The sequence below is a fragment of the Falco rusticolus genome, chromosome 1 (assembly GCF_015220075.1).
Source record: "Falco rusticolus isolate bFalRus1 chromosome 1, bFalRus1.pri, whole genome shotgun sequence".
In the NCBI taxonomy this organism is placed as follows: Eukaryota; Metazoa; Chordata; class Aves; order Falconiformes; family Falconidae; genus Falco; species Falco rusticolus.
The window spans coordinates 53,620,389-53,646,431 of NC_051187.1; the positions used below are offsets into that span (position 1 = coordinate 53,620,389).

The following is a 26,043-nucleotide window of genomic DNA, read 5'->3' on the forward strand; positions in this document are numbered from 1 at the left end:
ATCTGCAAGTGCTAATTGACCTGGTGGATTTGTGCAAGCTCATGTTTTATAAGTTTCACAGGAGGTTGGGCTCATTGCAAGAGTTTAGGTGAATGCTAGCTTGGTAAAGAAAATCTTCTCCAACACTGACATGTGAAGCACTGAAAAGTAAGAACCAGGTCTTGCTGGTCTCTTGGGCTTGTCAATACTTGGTGACCACAAAAAAACTGACATAGTTTTGGGATGTTTCTTATCCCTTGATAATTTTTTTTTTTTCCAGTCTGCCTGAGCCCAACTTGGTGTCATTTGTGGTGCAGTTAGAACTGGGACCGAGTAATACTGAGCTCCAGACAGATTTGTAACAAAATCTTAAAGCAACCTATGAAGAAGGCTATTGTCTTGATGCCTACGTGATGCTTACATCTTAAATCTTTAGTATCTAATAGGAATTGCTTAAAAGGAGATCTAACGATAATCGGTTTGGGGTTTGTTTTTTTTCTTTTGTGGTTTTGTTCTGCTAGTGGGCCTGGCCTTCAGATTTTACTTTGTGCTGTATGTTGCTTCCCCTTGAGGATTTTAAGAGTTTAAAGCTCCTGTATGAAACTCTTCAGAGAAATTGTCCCTTTTATTTTTAAGGTATCTTTGACAGTGCAAGGAGCTGTAATGATGACCTTTGGTGTGGATTGCAGCAGGCCAAGTGTGTAAAGAATAGTTGAAGTTTTGAGAGGAGGTCAAAGTTGCTGTCTGCTACTTGAATTACTTGCTGCCTGCAGCAGCTGTGGATATTCGTCTTAGCACCTTTGCTGCTGTTAACGGTGTTCATAATTTGGGTTTTTGTAATGATTTTGCAGTTTACAAAAATGACGAAGACTACTGGTTTGTCGGAAGACATAGTGTGGAACTGCAAGATACTGCTGAAGGAGAGGGATGTGGTTCTAAAGCTCATGAATAAATGTGAAGACATTTCAAATAAACTGACAAAACAAGTAACGAAGATTACTGAAGATGGAGGATGTGGATGGAACATAGAGCAACCCTCCATTCTGAATCGGAGGTATCTTTCCTTTTTGTATACTTAAAAGGCTGTTGGATAATAAGGTATACTTGAAGACTGGGATTTTTCAAAACTGTAGCCTCTGAAAGTAGTTGCAAATGTTTTGACACTTTCCAGCTCTCAGTGGGCAATATAGTGATGTGCAACACTTGAGGGAATCAACAAATGATTTAAGTGTATCAGGAAAGCTGGTAAGAAGGGTAAGAATGTAAAAACCAAAAAGATAAAATGGTTCTCAATACCTTCTCTTACTTGCTGTATTTTTTTATGAACGTAGAAGCCAACCTGGAGTCATGGAGTCATGAGTTATAAACTTAAAACAAAAGGCCAAACAAAATTGTTTCCATAATGGGGGACCTTATATTGCAAATATGCCAAATTGAAATGAATCTGAGCAAAGGTGTAAGCTTTACGTCAGCCAGACTGAAGAGTTTGGTCAGGATGTTGAGATGTACAAAATGACCTAGAACACTATGTTGTGCAAGGGGCACTGGGGATATGTTGGGGGGAAGGATTTTTCAGAGAGGTAAATTGGTAAGGATCTCCAACTGGATATTTGGAATAAAAAGAGAGCTTAGAAGGAATGAAAATGCGTATGCTGGGTGGCAGTATTTATTGTAACATTCATTTTGATCACTAGGGTGTACGGAAGTTCAGATAAACTACTTTAAAAGTCCAGAAATGCTCTTTGGTATTAAGATGACGTTATAAATTTCGTGTTTTTCACTACATGAGGAGATCTGGAATACATTAAAATATAGGCAACGTTAAACTTAGCATTCTGTGATTAACATTAAGTGTGAAGTTGTGTTTTGTGGAGAAAAAAATAAAAGATGGTGACATGTTGAGCTTGATGTCTTCACAGTTTGGAACTCAAGCCATATCAGAAGATTGGTTTGAACTGGTTAGCACTGCTACATAAACACGGATTGAATGGCATATTGGCTGATGAAATGGTAAGTGTGAAACTGATTATTTAAGAAATGTTAAAAGTATTGGAGAAATGACTTTGTTAAATTCTTTCATTTCCTAGAAACCCCAAGCAGTTTGTAATTAATTTGTTTTAGCTAATTTAGCTGAAATTGCAAACAATTTCTTCAAATGTTTAGAAGCTGCTGAGTTCATACTTTAAATTTGAAAATTGAAGGGAGCCTAAGATTCGTGGAGACCAATAACTATAAGTTACACAGTATCTTCTGATGGAATGGAAGCAGTTTCTACCACAGCAGACTATCCTCAAACCATTCATTTTAATAGCTCCTTGCCCGTAAATGGAACTCATTCTACTTGTCCAGCATTTAGTTGTAGTGAGCCCCTGTCTTCTACATTTTTCCATCAGTTTCAAAACAGGTAGTTAACAATACAGAAAAAACTAAGTGGGCAGAAACCTTTTTCCATTTCTGCAGCATTTGAACCATCACTTGTCATTGTGTTCCCTGTAAGTTTTGACATGAGAGAGAAGCTTATGGGTTTGAGGTTTTGCTTGGTACTGACACCCCCAGCAACTGTACAACAGAACAAACTTGGTGAAGCAGCTGCTAAATTGTTGTCATTGCTTTTAATCCTGGCTGCTGTTCATCTGGTGACGAACCATGAGTGAATGGGTAGGTTTACTTCACTAAGACTTAGTCACATTTCTCAACTTCCATATATTTCATATTTGTTAGAAGTACCCTGTGTCCCTATTGTGTGATAGATAAGATGGATTTTTAAATCCATGATGCAGAAGACTGGAAAGTGAGTACTGGTGGATACACAGGCTTATCTTAAATCTCATTTCCATATTAAATTCCACTTCAGAAATGGCTGGAATACCCTTTGTACAACTGGCTCAAATAGAAAGAAGCAGTGAGTTTTCAAGTAATCATTTGTCTGCAGTACTGTTTCAGGAGGGTAAATTTTTGGAGATTTGAAGGATGAATTTGAACTAAAATGAAAAACTTCATAAATGGAAAAGGTGGAACTCTCATGCTCAAATGTTGAGCTGGACAGATGATTGAGTTTGACTGTGATGGTACTTAAGGAATTGTCTTCTCTAAAACAATACAGTTAAACAGAACAATTTTTCTATGCAGATGTTAATTGTTAGTTAACATTGACTGCACTGTAATTGTCTTATGAGTACAAAGCACTGTGTTCTACAGACTGTAAATTTTGTTTAAATGGCTTTGTTTTCTCTTAGGGCTTAGGAAAAACAATTCAAGCTATTGCATTTCTAGCTTATCTCTATCAAGAGGGCAATAGGGGTCCCCATTTGATAGTTGTGCCAGCTTCAACATTAGGTAAGTTACAAGCTTCAAAATTCTTTTATTTAAGAAAAAAAAATATGTCCAGACTGTGAAACAAAGATAACTTTGTGAAAGCAAGCTTAACTTATTTATGGTGATATTCAACTCGGGTAATTTGAATTGGAATGAAAACCATACTGAAGGCATGCTTGTTCTGAATTAGACCCACTGTGGAAATTTTTTTTTTAATATACACTGTATGTGTCACAAAAAATAAAGCTGCTAGTTAAAATTCGAACTTGTTTAGCAAAGTAGTCTTTTCGGTTACTGAATTTTGGCTGAAATTCCTAGTTTTTAGGCTGTGTTTAGGGTTAGGTTTCGTGGCATTTGAGGCATTTGTCCTTTTTGCTACACAGGATCTGTCAAAGCAGATCAAAATCCTAAAACGATAAGGCTGCGTTGTCTTTTAGTACTTTTGATTGTTTAATGACCTCATTTGAAGGCAGGAAGAATATGGTGGAATGAAATATGTCAGGGAGGCTGATGAGTTAGAGCAGAAACTAGCTCTCTGTAGGGTTCAGTTTGGTTTTGTTGAATGATTATAGAAAGGAGAAAGTAGCAAGTTTAATTTAGAAAGAAGATGCTGGGCTTCAAAAATTTCTCCTAACACATCAGAAAAGCTTCTGGTTCAACATTAGTTTGAAATTGCTGTTTTCAGTGTGATTTTAAAATCCACTAGAATCTTTTTTTTTTTTTTTTTTTTTTTAGGTAACTCTTAAAAATGCATGTTACTTAAAACACAAGGTGTACATAAAGGTGTAAAGAAAGGTGCTTTTGCAAAGTGAATCATAGAGGCTCATGAATTGTGGTGGCAGGTTGGCCTGAGCCATCCAGCACAGAGATGCCTGGGAAGCATGGTCAGTCTCCAGCTTTTCTGACTTTTCTCCAGAGGTATCTCCTCAGCCCTAATCTGGGTCTGGCCCAGGTCAAGTGGCATTCAGCAGAGACACCTTTCTGATACGGTTTGGGGTCAACATTTGTGTCGGCTGTCAAACAGTGTCCCCTTGGGCACGATAACATCACCAATGGCCACTGTGCTGGCCAGACACCTGGAGCTGGGGCGAGTGTCAGGCTTCCTTACCTGCTCCCGCTGGGGGACAGTCTGTCCTGACAAAACGCCTCTGGATGCAAGTACTGACAAATGAAGGGATTTGCTTTCTGAGGAATTAACTATCTACGGAAGAAATCGGGCTGAGAATTTGTGTGTTGTATTCTTTTTACATAGTGGTTACAGACCGTGCAGGGTCTGTTGCTGTAGGCGTTTAAAGTGCAAGCTGGCTGAGTTACTTAAAGCCCAGCTGGGGGGTTGTTTAATTTCCCTAAATATTATCGCTTTTCCAGCATTTGGACAGAAAGTTTCTTAACCTTGAGGAGAATGGAAACAGCTTTGCTTTAAAATCAGCTGTTTGGTTTAATGCCGAGGTGTGTCTGAAGTTAAGTAAGACGTAATAAAGTATAAATTACTTGTTCTTTATTTTAATGTCTTACAGATAACTGGATAAGAGAAGTTCATCTGTGGTGTCCTGAACTGAACGTCCTTTTTTATTATGGTGAGGAATCTAATTTAGAAATGAGTCCCATAATACAGTTGCCTGCACGGTCAGCCTAAGAAAAGATGAGTTGCTTATGGAAGCATTGTTTAAGACAGTTGTTTAAATAAACATACATATTGAGGAATGCATTTCTGTGTACTGTCTTAATTTTTTATATGTATATAGATCTACGTAATAATATTCATTTTGTGGTTTGTCCTTTTGTAGGATCCCAAGAAGACAGGAAACATCTCAGGGTGGACATTAATAATAAAGTTGTCGACTTCAATGTGATTGTAACTACGTAAGTACGGTAATTAAATAACAAGCGAGCTTTAGTTAGCTCCCGCTGACCTCTAGCGGCACAACAAAGCACAGTGTGTTTGCAGTTTGGTGAGACGGGAAGGGAACTGTACTTTTCAGGTAATTGTTATTTAGGGGTTTATTCGTGTGTAACAGATACTATGTAACAGATGCTTTGTCTATTGTCTAGTAATAATACGTGCTAATAGATACCTACTACTTTGTAATAGATTTGCACACTTTTTTTGGAACGTGTTACTGAGAGCGCTGGCTCATCAAGTAAACTGTAATTATCTGCCAGTAGAAAACTGTGATATGGTTAGTTACTTCTAGGCAGTTTTACTTACTGGCCCTCGCACATTCTCTCCATAACTCTTCAGTATCTTAGAGAACCTAATTTGATTCTGACAACAGCATGTTCATGTTGAATTTGCATTTAATGTATCTTTTGTGGTATTTTTCTCTGACAGATACAACTGTGCAATTAGCAGCTCAGATGATCGAGGACTGTTTCGCAGGTTGAAGCTTAACTATGCAATTTTTGATGAAGGTCATATGCTCAAGAACATGAGCTCTGTACGCTACCAGCACCTTATGACAATTAATGTAAGAGGTTTAGTTACTGCTGGACTGGAGGGGACAACTCCTGTTTTTTCTATTTGTAGTTACAGAGTGGGGGAAATGGATTACTAACTGTAAAGTTCATATACACATAATGTTCCAGAAACTAGAGTATGCAAGTGGATGTAAGTGGTGTGGTCTTAGGAGCGGATCCTGCATTGTAAACTCTTTCAGGGAGACAGGCTCCCAAATAAATGTAATACGTTTCCCATAGCGTCGTTACAATGATGGAAGTGGTTCTGTTTTGGTATTAAGGGATTTTCCAGTTTTATCCCACAGTAGTAAAGACTGCAAAGATGCTAGTCTGGTGACTTGTGCTGAAATATTGTGGTATTTAAGGATCTACTTTTGATAGGACTGTGCAAGAAAAGCTAGCTTTAAAAAATTGTTTCTTGTAGCTTGCAGCCTGAGGCAGCAGCATTTAGAAAAAGATAAAATTTGAGTACAGCTCTTTCTCTGATTATGATTTAGCATTGTATTATTTATACAGTAATAATGTACTTATGATCACTTATTGTGACTTATTGTTCAAGATAATATTTTCATCAAAAGCCTTTTTAAGAAACTGATCTTTAAGCAATTAGTGTGACTTGTTCTTGCAATTCAAAACTTCTGTGCAAGTACTGTATGATGTTAGAAAAGATATGATATGGGAGCAACAATTAGCACATTAATTAAAAAAACAACCAAAATAAACAAGAAAAACTTCAGTAGGATGCAGGAGGGCTTTTCTTACATCTAGACTGAAAGTTTTAAATTGGTAGGTGCTCAGTTCCCCACAGATCTGTAAACTGTTTTGTAGACTTCACGAGGAAATTATTAATAATTTAAAATTTTAAAATAAAATAATTAAAAATGTAAATATATGTGAAGTTTAAATAGTTGCAATTTAAGCCAAGCTCATTTTCTAACTTCTCCATATCTCTTTTGTTTCTGCCAATGTATATTTTTAACCTGTTTGACTAATGTTTCTCACTCCTGTTTTCCACTTTGGACAAACAGGCAAAGAATCGCTTACTGCTAACGGGAACTCCAGTTCAAAATAATCTGTTGGAATTGATGTCTCTCTTGAATTTTGTCATGCCACATATGTTCAGCAGTAGCACAAGTGAAATCCGAAGGACATTCTCTTCAAAAACAGTAAGTATTATATACTGTAGTCTTGAAAATAATTTAATTTTTTTTTGCTAGAACACTCCTGTTGCTGCGTAACTCTGCTTTTATTGGTATCTTATGGAAACAGGTAATAAGATTATGAAAATTTAGAAAAGGAAACAGCAAAATAAACCTTTTAAAGTAAGAACGTGTTGTAACAGGATATCTTGGAATACTAATGGTCCTGTTGGATCTGTCTGTTCTGGCTGGGTTTTTCATCAAGTTAAAATAGTTAATATAGTGTTACTGCTGAAAATTTCACATTGTAATTAAGTTCTTGCAATATTTTCCTTAGAAGAGTGCTGAAGAACAAAGCATATATGAAAAGGAGAGGATTGCACATGCAAAGCAGATAATAAAACCATTCATCTTAAGGAGAGTAAAGGATGAGGTAATTTTTGCCTTTAAAATAATGGCTTCATATTATTAAAAGGCCTGATAATCTTTGGGACTAACAGTAGAATTTAAGGTCATATTTTTTCAGTACTTATTTTAGCTGTTTATCTAGGAAGAGCAAGAAACTTGAGCTATTACTCGTATTATAGAAGTTGCGAGTAAAAACATGACCTGCTGCAGCATCAGGTTTTGATGCTTATTATTTGCTGACTATTTACAGTTGAGAATTTTAGTAAGGAAGGATCAGCAAAAGATGATTTAGTGCATGGCAAAGTGATGAGAAGTGAGAAATCCTCCATGTTAACACTAAAATATTTGTGTAATGATGTTTTAACTGAAATGTGCTGTAAATGTGCATTTATGTATGTGTGTATATGTATGACTAGAAATGTGTGTGTTAAGTTATTTTGCTATCATCAGATTGTTTTTCATTCTAAACCCCAAAACCCATTTAAATTCTCTCTAGAATTGCATATATAAAAGAAAGGGAAAACTTAATAGTGATCCAAAAAGCGTTTCTGTGTAATTGCATAATTTATTAATCAGTGGTTTGAAGAGGGTATCTCTGATGAGCAGGGGAGTAGGTTCTGGGTATTGCCTGTATTACTATTTTTTGCAGTTTTGGAGTGTGCAGACAGTGTTACTTGATGGAGGGGGTGATGTACAATCCAAATCAAGTTATGAGTAAGTTAAACTGCTGACTTAGCCAAGTTGCAGCCAGTGAAAGGAGTTGGGATGTGGAGAATGGAGTGCCTTAAAAGCAGGCTTGTACAATAGTACGGAATTACTGACCACTCACTACAGTACAGTTTTTACCTGGTATGTTTTCATTTTGTCAGGTCCTGAAACAACTACCTCCCAAAAAAGATCTCACTGAATTATGTGCCATGTCTGAGAAACAGGAACAACTATACTGTGATCTTTTAAACAAGCTCAAGAAAACTATTAACAGTAATGGTATGTGAGGATCTTGTTTCCTTTTGCTGGATTTTTTTCATGCCCAGACATATGTTGAATGACCTTTGAAAGCCCTTGCTTTGTAGAAACGCCTGATAATCCTAAACTGACTTTATCCCTTCTGTGAAATTTTTGTAAGTTCAGGTAATGGGTACAGTGTCAAATTCGGTTCTTACAAATGAAGTTCTCCTGAGAGATGAAGATGTCAGGTAGGCATCTATGTACTACTGCTGAATCTACCTTATTTTTTTGTTTACAGAGAAAAACTCAGATATGGGAAATGTAATGATGCAACTTAGAAAAATGGCTAATCACCCTCTTCTGCATCGTCAGTATTACACGACTGACAAGCTCAGGACAATGTCCATGCTTATGCTCAAGGTAAGGTGATGAAATTGAAAAGCAATCATTAAATTCTCAGAATTCTTAATGCAACTTAAATAGATTTATTTTTTATTTTTTTTATTGTCAGTCCTCTGGTCAAAAGTGTGTCTTCACAAAACTTAATTGTTGCTGCTTTTTATTTCTCTGCATCTATCCAGTGCTCTTATCAAGCTCTGTATGTGCTTAACACTGATTTTTTGGATCAGATACTAGAAGGGAGGGAACAGTTGTGGGACTGCAGTTAGCACCTTTTTATTAGCTCCCCCGTAATGCCTCTTCCCTCCACCCCAAAATTTAAAACCAAAGTAAGAAAAAAATCATGGGTGGGCACTTGAGTTTACTAGTATCTTCTGAGTAGCAAGAAATCTAGGCTGTACAGAACTAACATAGGGAAGGCATAAGTACTGAACTATTGAGGACTTTTTTTTTGTAATTTGGCTGGGGTTAATGCCTGTGGAGTTTGGGGAAAATTGTTGCTTCTTTCTAAAGTATAAAAAAAAAACCACAACTGAATATGCAGCAGGTGCCCTAAGAAAGTTGCAGCTGGCTTTGAATATCTTCAGCTTTGTTTTAAAATAAAGCCAGTCAAGGCTGGGGGGGAAGGGAAGAAGTGACCCATTGGTTTATGAAGGATTTTTGTCCCTTTTTATTCCTACTCATACCATCGTACTCTCCAGATGTGGCTTTTCTTTTCCTCTTTCTTCCAGGCATGACATCCCTCTACCCACCCTACATCTTGGGCTGGGCTTCCCATGTCTTCTACCATCTATCCAAGGATTGGACCTCCCTTTTAGGGAATGTGCCTTCAGGGGAAGAGGTCTGATACAGGGGTAAAAGGTCGTAGGGCTTGATGGGTACTAGGTAATTGCTATGGAGGTTAAGCATATACTTCATAGCTTTTGGTAGTACAAATTCTTGTAAAAGCTAAATTGCGAAGTAATGATCCTCTACTATAAAACCTGGGGTTGCAGAGTTCATCTTTTGTTGCTTGCATGAGCCACGCTCTGGCATTTGTCCATGTCTAGTTGTGCTACTCTGTTCTTTCAGAAATTTTGGATGTTATTGTGTGGTGTCTTTTGTTTTTTCTTGTCTGTCTGGTGAGACTGTGTATTGCATTATTTCCCTTGATTTTTTGCTAACAGGAACCCACGCATTGTGATGCTAATCCTGACCTTATCTTTGAAGATATGACAGTAATGACAGATTTTGAGCTGCATTTGCTTTGTAAGCAATATTCTCATGTCAGCGACTTCAAGTTAGACATGGATCAGATCTTGGATTCTGGGAAGTTTAGAGCACTGGAATGCATTCTCTCTGACCTTAAAGAGAAGGTTGGTACTACAGATGGCTGAAATACCTTTTCCTGTCGATCTAAAGGGTGGCTCTAAGTAACTGGTTAAATTAACATCTGCTAGTTTTATATGCAACCCAGTTGCTATTCTGTGGGGTATTAGAGTGTGATTTAGTGCACGTGTAGTATTGCAAAGCAATACTCACAGCTTTTCACGTGCAGCCCTGCATATGCATGTTACTGGAGACACAGCTAAAATAAGCTTTCCCATTTTTTCCAAGTTTCAGGATATTCATCGCAGGTTACCACTACTTTCTCAAATGTACAGGAGGGTTAGCATCATTTTCACAGCTCATGAATTTTGACCCTCTTTTGGCAGTTGAATAAGACTGTATTACATCAGAATAATCATGTATATGTTAAGGCAGCATGAAGGTAAGAAGAGGTCACTGTTAAAGTCATAGATTCGAACCAACTTACTTTACAAATAAGCACGTACCATAATACTTCAGTGTATCCTGAATTTACATAAGTGTGTGCTATGTATCTGTTCAATTATTTCAGATAACACAGAACAGTAGCACTCTTTTATATAGAATATAGCTTAAATATAGGTATTTAACGAAAACATTTTGTTGACGTTTATAATGGAGTAGATCTGGCATTTATGATTTTGACGTGATTTCTAGATTGCTTGAGTCACCTAAGTGCAAAGTAACTAAACTATTGGACAAAATGTGGGTTAATGCAGCAGAAATACTGGATATGGTATCTTCACTGAGAGTCAGTCCTGACTTGATGAATTTCAGCTTAGTCTTTTAGTTCGGAAAACAGGAATTCAAAGTAAAAGCATGTATTTGCACCAGTAAAGTATTAGTATAGTTTGTTATTTGTAATTGGTGTGGTTTAAAACTTTTGTTTTGCTTTGTCATTTCCAGGGTGACAGAGTTGTACTGTTTAGCCAGTTTACTATGATGCTGGATATCTTGGAAGTTTTCCTAAAACACCGGCAACATAGATATATTAGGTTGGATGGAAAAACACAGATTTCTGATAGGTACGTGACACTTGCTGAAGATGAGAGAGGAAAAAATGGATGTGTGCATGGAGGAGTGGGGGAGGTGGCTTAAAACCCTTACCTTTGTTTTCCAATGTGTGGAATTCTGTGGTCACTGGGCATTGACTATAGAAGGGGTTTAATGTTGGATTTCAGATTGCCTTAGTAAGGATGAGGCTGAAAGGTGAGTTTTAGATGGTTGGATTATAGCCCTAGCCGTTGAAACAGACAACCTGAGTCTTCAGCAGTTCATGGTGTGTTAGTTTTGCTTGTGTCTCAGCATCACGAAAGCTCACCTGTAGATATTCCTTAGAAGTACAGTGTATCTCTGTTACAACAGGCAGATAAACCCCTATGTTACTCTAGGACAAACCATTTACTCTGTCCTTCACAGCTGAAAATGTTGCTATGCTTTTCTTGTATTAGAGCTGTGCTGGTTTTCTGCTGTTTCCTGTTTCATGACTACTTCAAATTTTTTTTAGGTGCTCTTTTTCTTTGTTTCAAAAACCTGTCATTCTTGCTGTGGTATTAATTTCCACTTACAGCTGAAGCCTGTACAGAAAATAATCATGACACTACATTCCTCTCCCCCTTCCCATTTGTTTCATGCTCTTCAGTCTTCCCTCATTCTCCAACTTGCTCGTTTTATTTGATGATTGTCCAAAATCTTTTTTCAAGCCTCTTTTCTTTGCTATCAATCTGCCACTCTGAGTATGTTTCTCTGGTCACTGCTGAGGACTGTTAGTACCCTTTTTTTCTGTCTGCATAACATCTGTACTTTTGAACTGCTTTGCAAATGCCCTTTTAGAAGATTATTGTCCTAACTTCTGTATTCAACTCTGGAGCCAGTGTGGTGTTTTGTCTAAGGCCTGATTGCATGTGTTCTGCAGGATACATCTAATAGATCAGTTCAATACAGATATGGGTATATTTGTATTCCTCCTGTCAACCAAAGCTGGTGGCTTGGGAATTAATCTGACCTCAGCGAATGTTGTTATTCTTCATGACATTGATTGCAACCCATACAATGATAAGCAAGCAGAAGACCGATGCCATAGAGTAGGTCAGACGAGGTAAGACTTTTTCATTACAATGCTTGTTTTTTCTTGGAGGCAAGCTCTTAAAGGAGGCTAAAAGGACAGTATTCTATGATTGTAAAATTCCATTTTACGGAGAGACTTCTGTAAACCAGCTCTGGGTTGTGTGGGTGCTAGGTAATTGTAATTGCCTCGCCACATGTTGCTGCCAGAAGAAATGTTACTTACTTTCTCCTCTTTTTTCCGGTTCTTCATAACTCTGAAATTATAATTCTCAAATTTCTGGTGCTAGGAACTATTTCAAGGCAATTCTGAAGTCTTTGGGACTGTTAGGCAAAGCTGTTTGTTCTCTTCAGGAGGCTTCAAAGCTCTGAAGTGCTACCTAATCATAAGCAGTGAAACCATGGACTGTTTTAGAGTCCTCGGTCAGAATAAGCTAATGTGAGCAACAGAGTATGTTTAGTAACTTATGTTTCAACTCTAGTCTGTGATGAGGAGGAAGTTGGGCTGTTTCTGTTAACAGATTTTTGTGACTGTCCAGACTTTGTGGTGGCTGGGAGTGCAGGAGAAAACAAGTTTTCTGGCAGTACAGAGCACGGCTGGTTCAGACAGAAAAACTAGATGCGCTTTTTATTGCTCTTTTTGTTCATGTTCTCCTTGTTTTAAACCACTGCTAGTTGAGCAAAGGCATGGTATCCTTCCCTTTTGCATGACTCCAAAGAAAATATAAAAATGCATTTATCCTGTTTTGTGGTTTTCAGGGAAGTAAAAGTCATAAAGCTAATCAGTAAGGGGACTATTGAAGAATCCATGCTCAAAATCAGCCAGCAGAAACTGAAGTTAGAACAAGATATGACTGCAGCAGATGCAGGTAAGTCTCTTGCACATAATGATGGCCATTTAAGTGAAATAAGGTTGCTGCAATATATTATTCTCAAAAAAACCCAAGGTTCTTGATGCAAACGAGCCTTCTTATTTTGGGGGTTTTTTCATGTTCAATAGATCTTTCTAGTTTATTTGTGCTGATTATTGTTTAGTTTGACACGAAGTGTCCTCTGACTCTGACCCCCAAATCAGTGACAGACTCCTACAAGTAGGGGATTTTGTACAGTTTTGGGGATCTAGGCTTTTTTCTGTTTGTGAAGTATTTTGAGCTGTACTAATGCTTGGTTTGATTCCTCAGGAGAAGAAGGAACCATTCCAGCTGATATAGCCACACTACTAAAAGCTTCATTAGGTCTCTGAAATGTAAATATGTTGTTTAATTCAAGGAAGAAAGGTGATGTTGTACCCCAAGGACTCTTACATTATTGATGACCGTGAGTTTTATGAACATTTATAACTTTTTGTAGTTTCTTTATTGTATTCCTCATGGTATTGAAAATTTTTAACACTGATAGCATTCTTTTGATGCTTAAAACATAAGTGGCCCAAATGTGCCAACATCGATGCTGATATTATTTTACAGATTGCTTTTCAAAATGGGGACCTAAGTAGTAACTGTTTTAACAAACCTGCTACTGCTTAAGATTTGTCAGTATTTTTGTAATTATTTCTACCTCCAAATTATATATATATAAACTGTCTGTTTCACTGGATTCTGTGTGTAGATTTTTATGTGCCTTATTTGACAATGCTCAAGTCTGTTTCTGCTTGTTTTGGTTCATTTGATGTACTGTACTGGTTTTGTATCAACTTGTTCAAATAAAATTCCATAGATTAACAAAATATTTTCATTTTGTGGTTATTGCGGGGTTGGATCATAACTTTCATGTTATAAATCAAACAGGCAACTTCCAGACTAGCTGAAATGTTACATTTGAACTGACTTGGCTTTATCCAGCAGTAGTTAATTACTAATATTTCATTATGCTCTAATCACAGGTGTGTTAGGGTATTGATTATAAAAATAGGATTCCTGCCAAATAGAACTTTCCATCCAGGTCACAAGTTTTTTCTCGGTCCTCAGTATAGATACCAGGTTTGTGCTCTGCCAATGAAGTGCCCTAACCTCAAAGCTTATGTCTTACTCTTTTCTTGAAGTTTGTTAAGTTTGAATTCATCTCAGTGAAATGAAGAGCTTCAGTGGTATCAATGATGAGGTACGCCTCCACCTGAAGTTTATAATCTGCTGGCCAGGATGTGATTTGAGGAGGTAGGAGAGGGAGATGTCCATTTACTTGGATCGAGGAAAAGACTGGAATTTGGTCTTTTGAACTCAGAGTGGTTAAGGTTCAGATTGGCACTCTTTTAGAAGCTGGGGAAAGGCGAAATATGGGGAAATCCTTACTGCCCCTGCCTTCTGTTACAACTTTGGCTGCTGTATGCTCTGTGCAGAGCTCATCAAATTTGTACCAGGCTGAATCTGAGGACTGCATCCTAGAATTCACTCTTGCCTTTTAATATGGGGCTGACAGATAGCTACCACTTTTCTGTTTGTGGTTATTACAGTCAGAAGAGTCTTCTTGCCTCTTTTGAAGGAACTTAAACACTTTTATGTGAAGAGCAGGGAAGGGGATCTGGAGTCCGTGGTTGCCCAGTGTTTCACCTTGTCCAACTCACAGATCACTTCACTGACTAATGACTAGCAGTATCTGAGGACATCTGGTGTGTTTTGGTTTGGTTATGGTTGTGGGTGTTTTTTCCAACTGTATGTGATTTCTGCAAGTATGAAATGGATGGAAAATAAAATCTTTTAAATTTTTTCAAAGCATGAACTAAACTTTACTTGCCTTTTACTGGAAATTTTCCATGGCTGTGCTGCATGTTCCAAAATGCACAGCTGAAATAGGGTGAAGGAATATAGTATTACATGGAATGGGAAAAAGGCAAGAATCCGTTTGTCTGCTGTGCTGCTTTAATTCCACATGTTTTGTGAGACTAAATAGTGGGATTTAACACACAACCACAAGTGTTTAATGCTACAGTTAATTAGGTTGTCTGTTTCTGTTGAGCATGATCCTGACCCAACTCTTACCCCCATTACATTAGCACATTATCACCTGTTTGCTTCAGATATGAAATGAAACAAAATGCCTGCCCTGTAGGGTGTTTTTGTATGGTGGTTGGGTTTGGTATGTGCATGTAATCAGTTAAAGTATTCTAGCAGAGCAGTGGTTACTTCTTGAACAATCATACATCAGCAATATTAAACATCATAGACCCCCTGGGGTCAGTATCTGTCAAGCGCTATGAAGCTCATATGTTTCTGCCTTGTTTGTTTGTTTATTGGAACTGTTTCTGCCTTCTTTAATTGGGGGTCTTAAGAGTTTGTAGAGTCGCCATCCTTGGAGATGTTCAGAAGCTGTCTGGACACAATCCTGAACAGCTGGCTCTAGGTGGCCCCACTTGAGCAGGGGGTTTGGACCAGATGACCTCCAGAGATCCCTTCAACTTCAACCATTCTGTCATTCTGTGTGACTGGTGGGGAAGGATGTACAGGGGGGGAAAAAAACCCTACAGCTATTTGAAGACTGGTGGGGAAGGGAGGGAGTGGGAGCTGAAGAAGGAAAAGTCTGCAAAGAGCTATAACGAAGCATTTGAGGAATTACAAAGCAGGTGGAGATACCGTACTGGAATGAGCAAAAGATTGGATCTTCCTTGCTGTTCTGCCAGAGCCTGGTTTGTTGCTGAACTGTTAGCGGTTGTTTGGCATTACTAATGATTCAATGAGATAATATTTCTGGTGGGAGGGAAAAGCAAGTGTGAAGGGAAATACGCTCCCAATAGTGTCCGTTTTCAGCCCAGAGGACTGCCCATTTGTTGTGGTTTAGCTGCTTATGCCACACAGTGGAGTTGTCTTGCAAGCACTTGTCTCCCCTTGAGTTCATGTAAACTGCTTGCATCTACACACTGGTTGCATTGCCAGGATTTCCACCTACCTGTTTTCTCCAGTGCTGGAAGAACAAACTGTTCATTCATTTGTTCCAAACCTGGTTTCCACCCCTGCCACTCCCCCCCGACTTGTCTCCTGCTTACTGGAAGAGATACTGAGCTCCTGAGTGTTTCTGCAGCTGGTGTGTTTATGGAGAACTGGTGCTGTTTTTTTCTTTTTGTTTTGGGGTGGGGGAGGATCTTCGGATGCTTAGCACAAGATTCAAGAGGCTAAAGAAAGTGCTTGAGAAACCTGAGTTTGTTGACTAAGTGGGTCTTTTTCTTGTGTGGTGTCCTTAGTACTCCCACATGTTTATCCTCTCTGTTAATTAGCCTACTTTTTCTCCAGACTGAAAGTCTACAATAAACAAAGTATTGTTGAGATTACATCTCTGCAGGAAGCTTTATTCATCTCTTCTCCTTTTGAGAGCCCACAGAACATTAATTAGGTTGATCAAGCACTTTATTAGTTGTGAGGGGGGAAATGTGGCTGAAACCACACCTCTCCTTCAGGCTCTACCCTACTAAATCAGATTTTTAGTTTTTCTCCTATGGCAGATGTTGAGTTTGTATAGCATACCCATCTGAAATTAATTTAAATGATTCTAAAATTAATAACTTAGGGTGCTTATGTTGAAAACTAAACATGCATTTGTTTTTTCCAGTCTGAACAGCTGATCTACATTATAGTCTTTGGTCTTTTCTGGATCCATGCTGCAATAGCTGGAAGTGCTTGCACTCTGTCTCTGAGAGCCAAAAGCCTGGGGTAGTTGTCTGCCAGGTCAGGTTTACAGGACAGAAGTGTAGTACTGCACACATCCCAGTAGAAATCGGCCCATGTTACCTGGTGGAAATGGGAGAGAAAGCAATAAATTTTAGTCAGTAATCTCAAAAGCGGGGGCTAACATTTTCAGGAAACTGCAGAAATGAAACATGATCTGTTTGTGTAAGATGGTTTTATGGGTTTTTTTAGGCTGTAATTACAGAGCTAGTAATTAGGTTGCAATGCAAGGCTTGAATTAAGTAAAAACTGGTTAAATAAAGCCCTTTCTATGAATATTAATTGCATTATAATATCAATATTTTCTGCTGAAACTGTGCTGCAGAGAAGTGTTTTAATGGCTTCCAAACAGTTCTGGGTAAAAAAGGGGATTACACTTTCATGGAGTTGTTTTTCATATTGTCCTGTAAATTGGTCAGTGGTTATAAGCAGAGTTCTAAACTCCCATCTGTATTGACTAGTACAAAGGCATTTTGTAATGTTTGGAGTCAACATACTTCTAAACTGGTTTAGAGAAAACGCAAATCCTCATCCTGGTTTGCCTTGCTCTTCTAATAGTTGGAAAACAATTTCCACTTTGCAATTGAGCAACCGACTGTATTGGTAAGAACAAAGAGTTAAAAAAGCAGGGAGGAGTTGTTTCATGGGCTGGCGTGAAGTCCAGAAATTCAACAACAGTCACTGATTTTATTTTTCTTGCGGCCTGGTTGGAATGGGAGAAACAAAAATTATACTTACAGACTTCCCTACCAGCCAGTTCTTATCCCCCAAGAAAGTATCCAAATCTTTCAGTAACTCGGGTGCTTTGTTGGTGAGGATATCATCAAATGCTTTTTTCTGAGGGAAGGTTGAAACACAAAGATGCATACCAATGCGTAAGTAGTCAGCAAAACTGAACTTTTGGGGCTTTCTTACTTGTGAAAAAGAAAGCTGAAATCTGGAAAAGGTGACGGTGGAATCGTTTGATCCGATACAAACTTTGGAGTGCTCTCAGTTCTTGGAAGGAGGAGTGTACTAACATCCAAGTCAGGATTTATACAGCAATCAGCAATTATTTAAGATAAGCGGATAAATGCAGAGGTAACTGTCATTTGGATGCATTCAAAGGGGCGCTATAGAACTTAGGAAAGCTGAGATAATTACCCACGAAGTGGGTGAGATGTCCAAAACACGACATTTGTGGCTCAGTGAGCTGTGACTTAAGCTAGTTGCTCCCTTAATGAACACCTGAGATGCTGTGGCACTGCGTGGGGGGTGATGCTGCTTGTTTATCTGTGCTAACAGCCACCCAGCTGTGGCAAGACGGGGGCCCTGCCATAGATTTAGAAAGAATCCATCTATAAAATAACATTCCTAATGTCTTATGGTCATTTCTTTGGGACTTTTTTGGATGTTACGTTTTCTAGTGTACAGGGTCTCAGGCTTCCAAAATCCCTTTAGCTCAGGCTCTCCGTGCTGTCAGTCAGGTGCTGCTCAGTTATCCTTCCTTATCAGCCCCTCTCGTGTGAAATGTGGAACCTGGGTTTGGGCTTTTGCTGTGTTTATCTTTGAATTTTTGTGTTAGCAGATTATTCTGCTTTTTTTTTTGTCTCTGCAGCAATGAGATTTTAGGTGGCTAAAAGACTGAAGTCTACATGGAAGCATATGCGTGTTAGTATTTGTGTGAAAACGATAAAGTATGAGGGTATGTATATATCTCCACTAGGTGTTCCCCACAGCAGAAAGTTTTAAGGCTGCTTTTAGATGGTTAGGTGTTTCCTTTGGACAGGGAAACTGTTTCTGGTTTTCTTTTCTCACCTGCGGGGAAGCACTTGAGATTGCAGACTGTTGTGATCATCTGGTCTGACTAATGTGGCACAGTTTGTGCACTTAATGTGCTTGGCCTGATTTTGGAGGAACGTACTCAGGCTTGGTTAAGTAAGCACTGCTATACAGGAATGGAATGATTTCAACAGCTTTGAAATTCAGGTTAATAAAAAAATAACTCTAGAAGAGGCAGCAGCCTAAATGGCCCCTCAAAATGCAGGCTGAAATCAAACCAGTCTTTCTGCAGAACGTGTCTGAAGATCTGTCATAATTTTTTGCTTTCTGTAAAGAGCTTAGTAACTGTGTGGTGACTGCAAGTAACAGCCAGAAGTTTTCAGTCCAGAAACTTTATATTTGTACACTGTGCTGTAACATTTCCTTTGTTTAGGTAAGTTCCCCAGCCTGCCTTGCAAAAAAAACCTCCAGACTGTTCTATGATCATGACAATAGCGAACTCCCCCAGCTACAGAAATATGTAGTCATCCATGAAGCTGATGGGGACATGACCAGGATCCACCTTCAGGAGCAGCATGACCTGCTTGTCTCAACCCTGGAGCTCCCCAGCAATGCCTGAAAAAGCTGTTGCAAGGCCAGCTATTTTTATTTTTTTTTGGGGGGGGTGTAGGGTGAGGGGAGTCTGTGCCTGGCATAGAGGGAGCTTCCATGGGCAGCTGCCACCTGTGCTCCCTGTACTTTGCTTGGGTTTCTCTTTGCTACTGGCTAGATAGCATTGCATATCCTTTCGTCTTTCTCTGAGGTGTGCGTTCCTGTAGGCACTTCTCAGGGCTGGGGAACTTTTCTGACTTTACTGCATGTAAATTACTTAAATCTGGTCTTCTGAAACCATGAGACACCGCTTCCACCACAAGGTGGTGGCAGTGGACCCGGGAGGGGAGAGGGAGAACAGCTAACAGTGAGAAAAATGTTAGAGATTCCCAGAAAGTAAGTTTTGCCATCTTCCTTGGCCCTAGAATGCTCCCTTGCATGCATGCAGGCATACAAGGCTTTCATGTAAACTCTTTCCTTTTAAATTAATCACTGGTAGCATGATCTGGGTCCTTATTTTGGAGAAGTGCTTGAGTATGAGCCGGGACACATGCAGGCATTACAGGAGTTTTCCTGTAAGGGAGTAGCAGTGCTGTGGCAATAGGGCTGCTTCTGTGCTAATACATTAGCAATAGCGTGGCTGTTCCGAAATGATTAAAAATCATGAGTCAAACTCCCCTCCCCAAATGAGGAAACTTCAGTAAATCACTAGGAAATGAAGTAATTCACATTTTTCAATACGAAAACCTCCAAATACACTTTCAGGTTTTCCTTTGCAAGCTTTTAGAGTGCTTTCATACAATTTCATTATTTATTATTGCTTTTGGGTGGTTCCTATAGCGGATCTGAAAAGTTACCTTGGATTAAATGGAAGGTGGCTGCACTGGTAGTTAATGGTGAGACCTGTTGTTATACTACCGCTTTCCTCAAAGGGCTGAGCCATCTGCTTGGGTCAGAGCTGCGTGGAGCCATTGTAACTCTGGAGTTAACTCATCCATCAGCCTGTTCTTGTATTTGAGGCTCTGGTGAGAGGGACTGGACCAATGCCCCCCGCCCCCCCCCGCCCCCCCCCCCCCAAAAAAAAACAAACCCCCAAAAAACCCCCCAAAAACACCAAGCAAACAAAAAAACCCCAAACCAAATGCTCTAGGGCTTCGCTGTGACTGTGCGTTAAGGTAGCCATGGCAGCGTGTTAGCCTGGCATCAGTATTTGCAAAAGCACGCGGAGGACCAACGTGGGGTCGCAGAGGTCTGAAGAGCACAGTGACAGTGAGGGATGTGCTACCTCCCCTGCTCAGCAGTACCCGCTCTCTTACGTGGCTCTGGTCATGGAAAAGTATTTGTCCCTGGCAGCTGATCTTATTGAAGACTGATGTTTACTAAAACCCAAAAAGAAATCAAGATGCAGAAGTGCAAAAAGAAGATGGGCAGGGCTGTTAATCTTGTTGAGTTAGCAGAAGGAGAAAGATTTGAGCTTAGTCTGTGACAAGATACAGTTATTGCATAGTGCTGGCTGGGTGGGAGTGTCCTGTCTTTCCCCTTTGAAGAGCAGTTTGATGTATGCACGTATGGCATCCTCGATTCAAGGTGAACTAGTGAGGGGCAGCTCGTGATGGCCTCAATTCCTCCAAAGCTGAAAAATCAGGCCGCCTTGTCTGGATTAGCCTCGAGGAAGAACCACAGAACTCCTCCAGCTCAGCTTTGCTGAGCTGATGGACCCAGGGCTTGATAAATGGCACTGTCTTGAGAGAAGGTGCTCAGGTACAGAGTTATGCCTGGCTTATGTGTTATCTTTGTTTAAATTAGTGATTGTCTTACTCTCACATCCTGGTTTTTCTCAGCCCAAGGGAATAGTGTCATGAAGTCATCTATGGTGTCCACAATAGCATCAGCTAGCGCCTGTTCCACAGGTGTCTGACCTGCCAGACCTGTGAGAAGCAAGCATATGAGGGGAGGTTAGAGACAAGCATCAGCAGGAATTTTTGATACCCCAGAGGTAAACTCTGTTCTTTGTGAACACTTCCATTGAAATACGATCTCTGCGGCTGTTGTGGATGCTAACAACGTGCAGTTGGCTCCTTGCATCCAGGTTCAGTCTCATCTGCCTTTGCTTTTTTTTCCCCCCTCCAGCCTCATACAGCCGTCTAAGGTACAGTTGTTCTTTCCATCACCTGAGCCCACAGCCTGACTACTGCTTCTTTATCCTCTCTGCCATACACCATCCCACCACATTCGGTAAGGGTCAGCACCAATTCCTTTCTGTTAATTTTTCCTCATCCCAGCTTTCAATGTCTCAATCTCGTGGTCTTTACACTTGGGTCAACACAATCTCCAAAAGTGCTTCTGTGAAAGTCTACTGCTCTTTCCCTCTATCCTGCCTATTCAGCCCCATTTAGGACCTTCTCATGACATCCTGCTTCCTTTTGATTACTTCATTGTAATTAGGCACCTTAGCCTGTCTTGTTTACAAATTTGCTTTAGTTCTCTGTTACCCTTTGGCTTGCCTGCACTTCTTTTAATGCTACTGCTTTTTTCCCCTCTCACTCTCGTTTCATGCTTTCACCTCTGTGCAAGTTCAGGTCATTTTTATCTTCCCCTCTGTACTTTTAAGCCTCACCTGGAAGCTTTGCGTTTCCCGTAAACTGTGTGCTCTCCCTCTGCCAAGTCATCTTCCTTACTGAAACTTTATGCTTTTGAAGGTGAGAGGTGTGCCTCTCCTTTTTGGCATCAAGTTGTCTGAGCCTTCAGTAAAGAGTTGTTGGTGATGGGCACCTACAAATGCTATTTCTTAGTTTTAAAGCATTAGTGACACATAATACAGACTTAATGGCAGACATAAGAAGTTTTGGCTATGAAGTCAAAAAGACTTTTTTCTCCTTCCATATATGCTTTTTCCTGCTGTAGCTGGCAGTGTGACTAACACTGGAAGGAGAACAGCATGGTCTGAGTGTGCTCCAGAACCCTAGCCTCTGTGGCTGTTGCAAGCCCATGTAAAAGGTGTTGGGGGAATGCCGAAGTCAGATCTTCAGACCGTAAAAGGAGCACAGCTCCAGATCAGCCTCCTGACAGGGGAGGGGAGGGAGGCAGCGTGGGTGGAAGGCAGGCTTTTCTCAGCGTTTTTCATTAGCAGGTGGATGCTCGTCATTCTCTTCTCTTGCAAGTAGTAGATTGTATCAAAGATGCAGGAAGCTGGCAGGAACACGGTATTGCAGACATGCTTGAGAATATGTTGTGCTAGTGCCTTGAAGAATAACACTGCACCTCTGCTGGTTTCCTCAGAAAATGTGAGGTATTTTGAAATGCAGGTTACATCTCTGCTCAGAGTGTGGAGAAAAAAAAAAATACCCTCTTCCTAGTCCCCTTTTCAATTTCCTGATGTCAGTACACCATAAACACGCCTGCCTTCAGCTAGACCAGTTTTGCAGATGGTTTTGAATGACAGTTTGCTGACCTAAAGCAAGCCCTGACTACTCTCTTTGATTGCTTGCATTACTAAGTCTCATAGCACTTTATCTAACCGGTCGAGTACTTCCATAGCATGTAAGTATTTAAGGATGCAAGTGATGTCACCATCTGATCTAATCTCTCTGCCAGCTCTGAATTGGTGCCTAAATCTGCTTCAGAGTGCTCAGTCTGCTGATTGTGATAATCTCTAATGCTTCTCTAAACCTCCTCTTCCTGGCCGTCTCTCTGGTTGGCCTGGCAGCTCAAAGTTCAACTCCTGGGGAAGCTGCCCCGAGAGCCTCGGGGAAGCCACAGGTACGTGCTTTCTTGTGCAGCGGCAGGTGAATAAAGGTTGCTGGCTGGAGAAGCCGGCCCAAGTCTAGGTAATGTGTGCAGGGGAGAAACGCAATCACAGTAAACAGGGATTATTTCTGAGCTTTCCTTTAGCCATAGTATGGAGCTCAGTAATGCAACTTCAGCTCTGAACACCCTAGCATTTCATGCTACAGGTGGTTAATTTGAACTTTTTTTGTCTGTGGTTTTTTTTACTTCCTATGTGACATTTGATTGACTTTAAACCCAGTCAGACTGCATTCTAGCAGGTGTGCCTTGCTTGGTTTCTCCTTTCTGATGTTGGAACCGCAGGGCACGTAGCCTGAGACCTCATCAGGATTGCCGCAGCAGCCCCAACCCAATGAGCAAAATCGGCACCAAATGATGGTAAGGAGGGCCATGCCACCATACAGTGCTCCTCAGTGCTTTTTATACCATCACTCTATGAGTGGCACCTCTAATAGCATCCCATTTGGTACGCTGCATGTCTGTGGTCAGCGCTTGGCACTGGCAGACAAGCTACAGATGCAACAAGAGGCTGATAACTATTAACTATGCCTGGGAAAATACTAGTACCGGTACTGCCACACTGGTGTTGACTTCTGCTTGGTGGGCTTGCCAAGCTGTTGGTTTGCTTCTATTTTTGCTGTGGATGTAATGTGGAGCATTAAAGATGGGTGCAAAACAGAGCAAAGAAAGAGTCAAATATGTGTTACCTGATTCTCTGGCAAGGTATCTTGCTATCGCTAGACTCTGGTGAATGGTAACTCCGTCTACTTCCAAAATGGGGATTTTTCCAAATGGGATAGCTTGGAGGAGAAAGAAAGAAAAAAAAAAAAAAAAGAAGAAGAAAAAAATACAGCCAAAAGTTAAATCATAGCCCTTAAACAGTGGCAGTCTGTAATAGTTGCACTTTTACCACTCAGAGGGTATGTGCCGTTATAACAGTTTCACAGTATTTCTGTAGGCAAACGCATGAACAAAAAAATTAAATAATTTTTTTAAAAAAAGGTAGGGTTAGAGAGATAACCAGATCGCTCTGCAAGAAGGCAACTATAGAGTAGAAATCAGGTATTGCACTTCCTATTTCTCAGCCTTGTGCTGTAAAGGCTGAACGTGCTCTTACATATCGTGAATTCTTTATGCAGGGAAACTTTTCAGTGGAATCCTAGGGTTTCTTTCTTTTCCCTGCTTTTTCCTCCCCAGCAGAGTGACTGCCAAGGTTAAGCAAAGTACTACCGAAGATTTTGTAGTGCAGCATCCAGCTGGGGTGTGAAGCAAGAGATTGGGTAAAGACTTGTGAAGGTGCTTTTTCATGTACACTTGGATTAAGTTCCGAAGCAGTGACTCAGAGAAGTATCTGTATTTCAGAACTTACGTTGTTATGAGACATTTCACTTGACAGTCATCACCAAGAGACAAATACACTTTCGCACTCAACTGCAAATGCGAAGATACTCAAATTTACTTGACATGGCTTGCATTAAAATAATAATAGTTCAGTCAGTCATGGGGAAGAAGCCTCCAGATTTTAAGTACGGGGAAGACAAACTAAGAAGGCATCAAGAAGCCTCCAGATTTTAAGTACGGGGAAGACAAACTAAGAAGGCATCATGAATATCTGTAAGAGTTTGAGATGATAAATCAGTGTTTCAGTTACTAATTTAGTAGCATAATGTACACGAAAACTTGGACTACTGTTCTATGACATTTTGGAGAAGCTGCTGGGGTGATATCAAGTGGGGCTGGAGCTTTGGAGCAAAGCTTAAACTGGGAAAAGCTGTCACATTTAGGGTGGTGAGAATCCACTCATGGGAACCCTTTGCTGTTCACCAGAGGTACTTGAAATATTTGCATTTCAAAGCATGCTATTCCATAAATTCCAAGTACATGACTGCAAGTGCTGATCATAGCCAATTGCTCTGTACCCCATTTTCATCTGGATTACACTTTATGTAAATCAGGTGTATGCCCATCTTAAGGCTGCCTTGCGATGTAAGAAGATGGTAGTGGAAAAGTGAGAATGTTGATTACTGGAAACATGCAAAGTGCTTTCACACCCTGGAGAACTGTCTGTATGGGACAGCTGAAATGACACTTCTATTCCATGAGATTTTCTTTAGTTCTTATGAAGCCTCATGCATTCATGACCTATTTATCAAGGCAGCTTCATCAGTGATGAACACTGCCACACGGCTCTGTGGTTTAGCATGCAGTATGTGAATCACATTAGGTGCAGGATCTTGGATACCAAATCTGTATCTGCAAAATTAATTTGGCAGTTGCACAAAACATCCAGGACTCCTCTGTGCATTTTTTTCTCTGCATCTGAAGACTGTACTCATACCTGCGCCCCCCTGCAATCCTCCACCCTGCAAAGTTCAGCACCCTGTCAAGCTGGTATAAATTTTGATGCTGATGACCCACAGAAGTAAGAGAACTCAAAGATCATTTGTTGCTGTACCCCAGGGAGAAAGCAAACGCTGCTACTTGTTACTGAAACAAGAGTAGACTCTGCACAGAAGACTTTGTATGTTATCCAGAGAACAGCAAGGTCCAGGCAAGTCCATGTATTGCTTCATTGAGAATCCAGAGAGGAGAAGATGCATCTCTGAATGCTAAACTGAAAAGGTCTTTGGTTGTACAAGTGAGAGGAGCCTTGGTTCTGTGCTGTGGAGTAATGGTGTGGAGTGCCCTGAGCATCACTGCCTCCAACGCCGCAGAGCTGTGAAAATAACATTTGCTTATGCAGAGTATCAGTGCATCTTTCGAGCAAGTGAGAGTCGAGGGGATGAGAGTGTGCGTGACTGCTGGGCATGCCAGGGTGGGCAGCTTACAAACATCTCCAGATCCTCCCCAGCCTGCCCAAGGCTGCACACCAGTGCCTGACAACAGGTAACAGCAGAAGCGTGGCCAGCTCAGGAGCAATAATTGCTGTCCGTGGAGGAGTGAACTGGCCTTTCTGGGAGGCCTCAGTGGGAGTGCTGCTGGGCTGATGCCCTTTTGGTTCGGTCAGTGTGACTAACTGGTCTCTGTAGCAATAACTGTCAAAACAGGATGAGATGATCGCTGCTCAGGTTGGGCAACAAAAATTGCTTCATCTAGAAACTGAACTGTCCATTTTCTGCTGTGTTTACATACGGGCGAAAGTCTAAAAGCAACAGCTGTCACTGGCATTTCACTTTGTCAGTCACTCAAAGGAAAAT

The 26,043-nt window shown here is 40.3% G+C and overlaps 2 protein-coding genes across 4 annotated transcripts in view; one reads left to right on the plus strand and one right to left on the minus strand.

The window, feature by feature from the left end:
* Window positions 1-13,782, plus strand: part of SMARCAD1 (SWI/SNF-related, matrix-associated actin-dependent regulator of chromatin, subfamily a, containing DEAD/H box 1) — a 45,681-nt gene extending 31,899 nt beyond the window's left edge. For all 3 annotated transcript variants that reach the window (XM_037379429.1, XM_037379443.1, XM_037379437.1), the window contains exons 10-24: window positions 831-1,033; window positions 1,899-1,989; window positions 3,216-3,315; window positions 4,812-4,871; window positions 5,082-5,157; window positions 5,627-5,762; window positions 6,780-6,917; window positions 7,228-7,323; window positions 8,168-8,285; window positions 8,545-8,666; window positions 9,812-10,000; window positions 10,899-11,017; window positions 11,908-12,090; window positions 12,816-12,925; window positions 13,238-13,782. In XM_037379429.1, coding sequence (XP_037235326.1) covers window positions 831-1,033; window positions 1,899-1,989; window positions 3,216-3,315; window positions 4,812-4,871; window positions 5,082-5,157; window positions 5,627-5,762; window positions 6,780-6,917; window positions 7,228-7,323; window positions 8,168-8,285; window positions 8,545-8,666; window positions 9,812-10,000; window positions 10,899-11,017; window positions 11,908-12,090; window positions 12,816-12,925; window positions 13,238-13,299 — 1,803 coding nt within the window. In that variant the 3' untranslated portion in view covers window positions 13,300-13,782. The remainder of the gene's footprint in view (window positions 1-830; window positions 1,034-1,898; window positions 1,990-3,215; window positions 3,316-4,811; window positions 4,872-5,081; window positions 5,158-5,626; window positions 5,763-6,779; window positions 6,918-7,227; window positions 7,324-8,167; window positions 8,286-8,544; window positions 8,667-9,811; window positions 10,001-10,898; window positions 11,018-11,907; window positions 12,091-12,815; window positions 12,926-13,237) is intronic.
* A 2,529-nt stretch (window positions 13,783-16,311) lies between these two features.
* The window catches only part of HPGDS (hematopoietic prostaglandin D synthase), a 30,244-nt gene continuing 20,512 nt past the window's right edge, over window positions 16,312-26,043 (minus strand). The window contains exons 3-6 of the mRNA XM_037379457.1: window positions 23,554-23,646; window positions 20,879-20,988; window positions 17,447-17,545; window positions 16,312-16,771 (exon numbers count right to left, since the gene is read on the minus strand). Coding sequence (XP_037235354.1) covers window positions 16,607-16,771; window positions 17,447-17,545; window positions 20,879-20,988; window positions 23,554-23,646 — 467 coding nt within the window. The 3' untranslated portion in view covers window positions 16,312-16,606. The remainder of the gene's footprint in view (window positions 16,772-17,446; window positions 17,546-20,878; window positions 20,989-23,553; window positions 23,647-26,043) is intronic.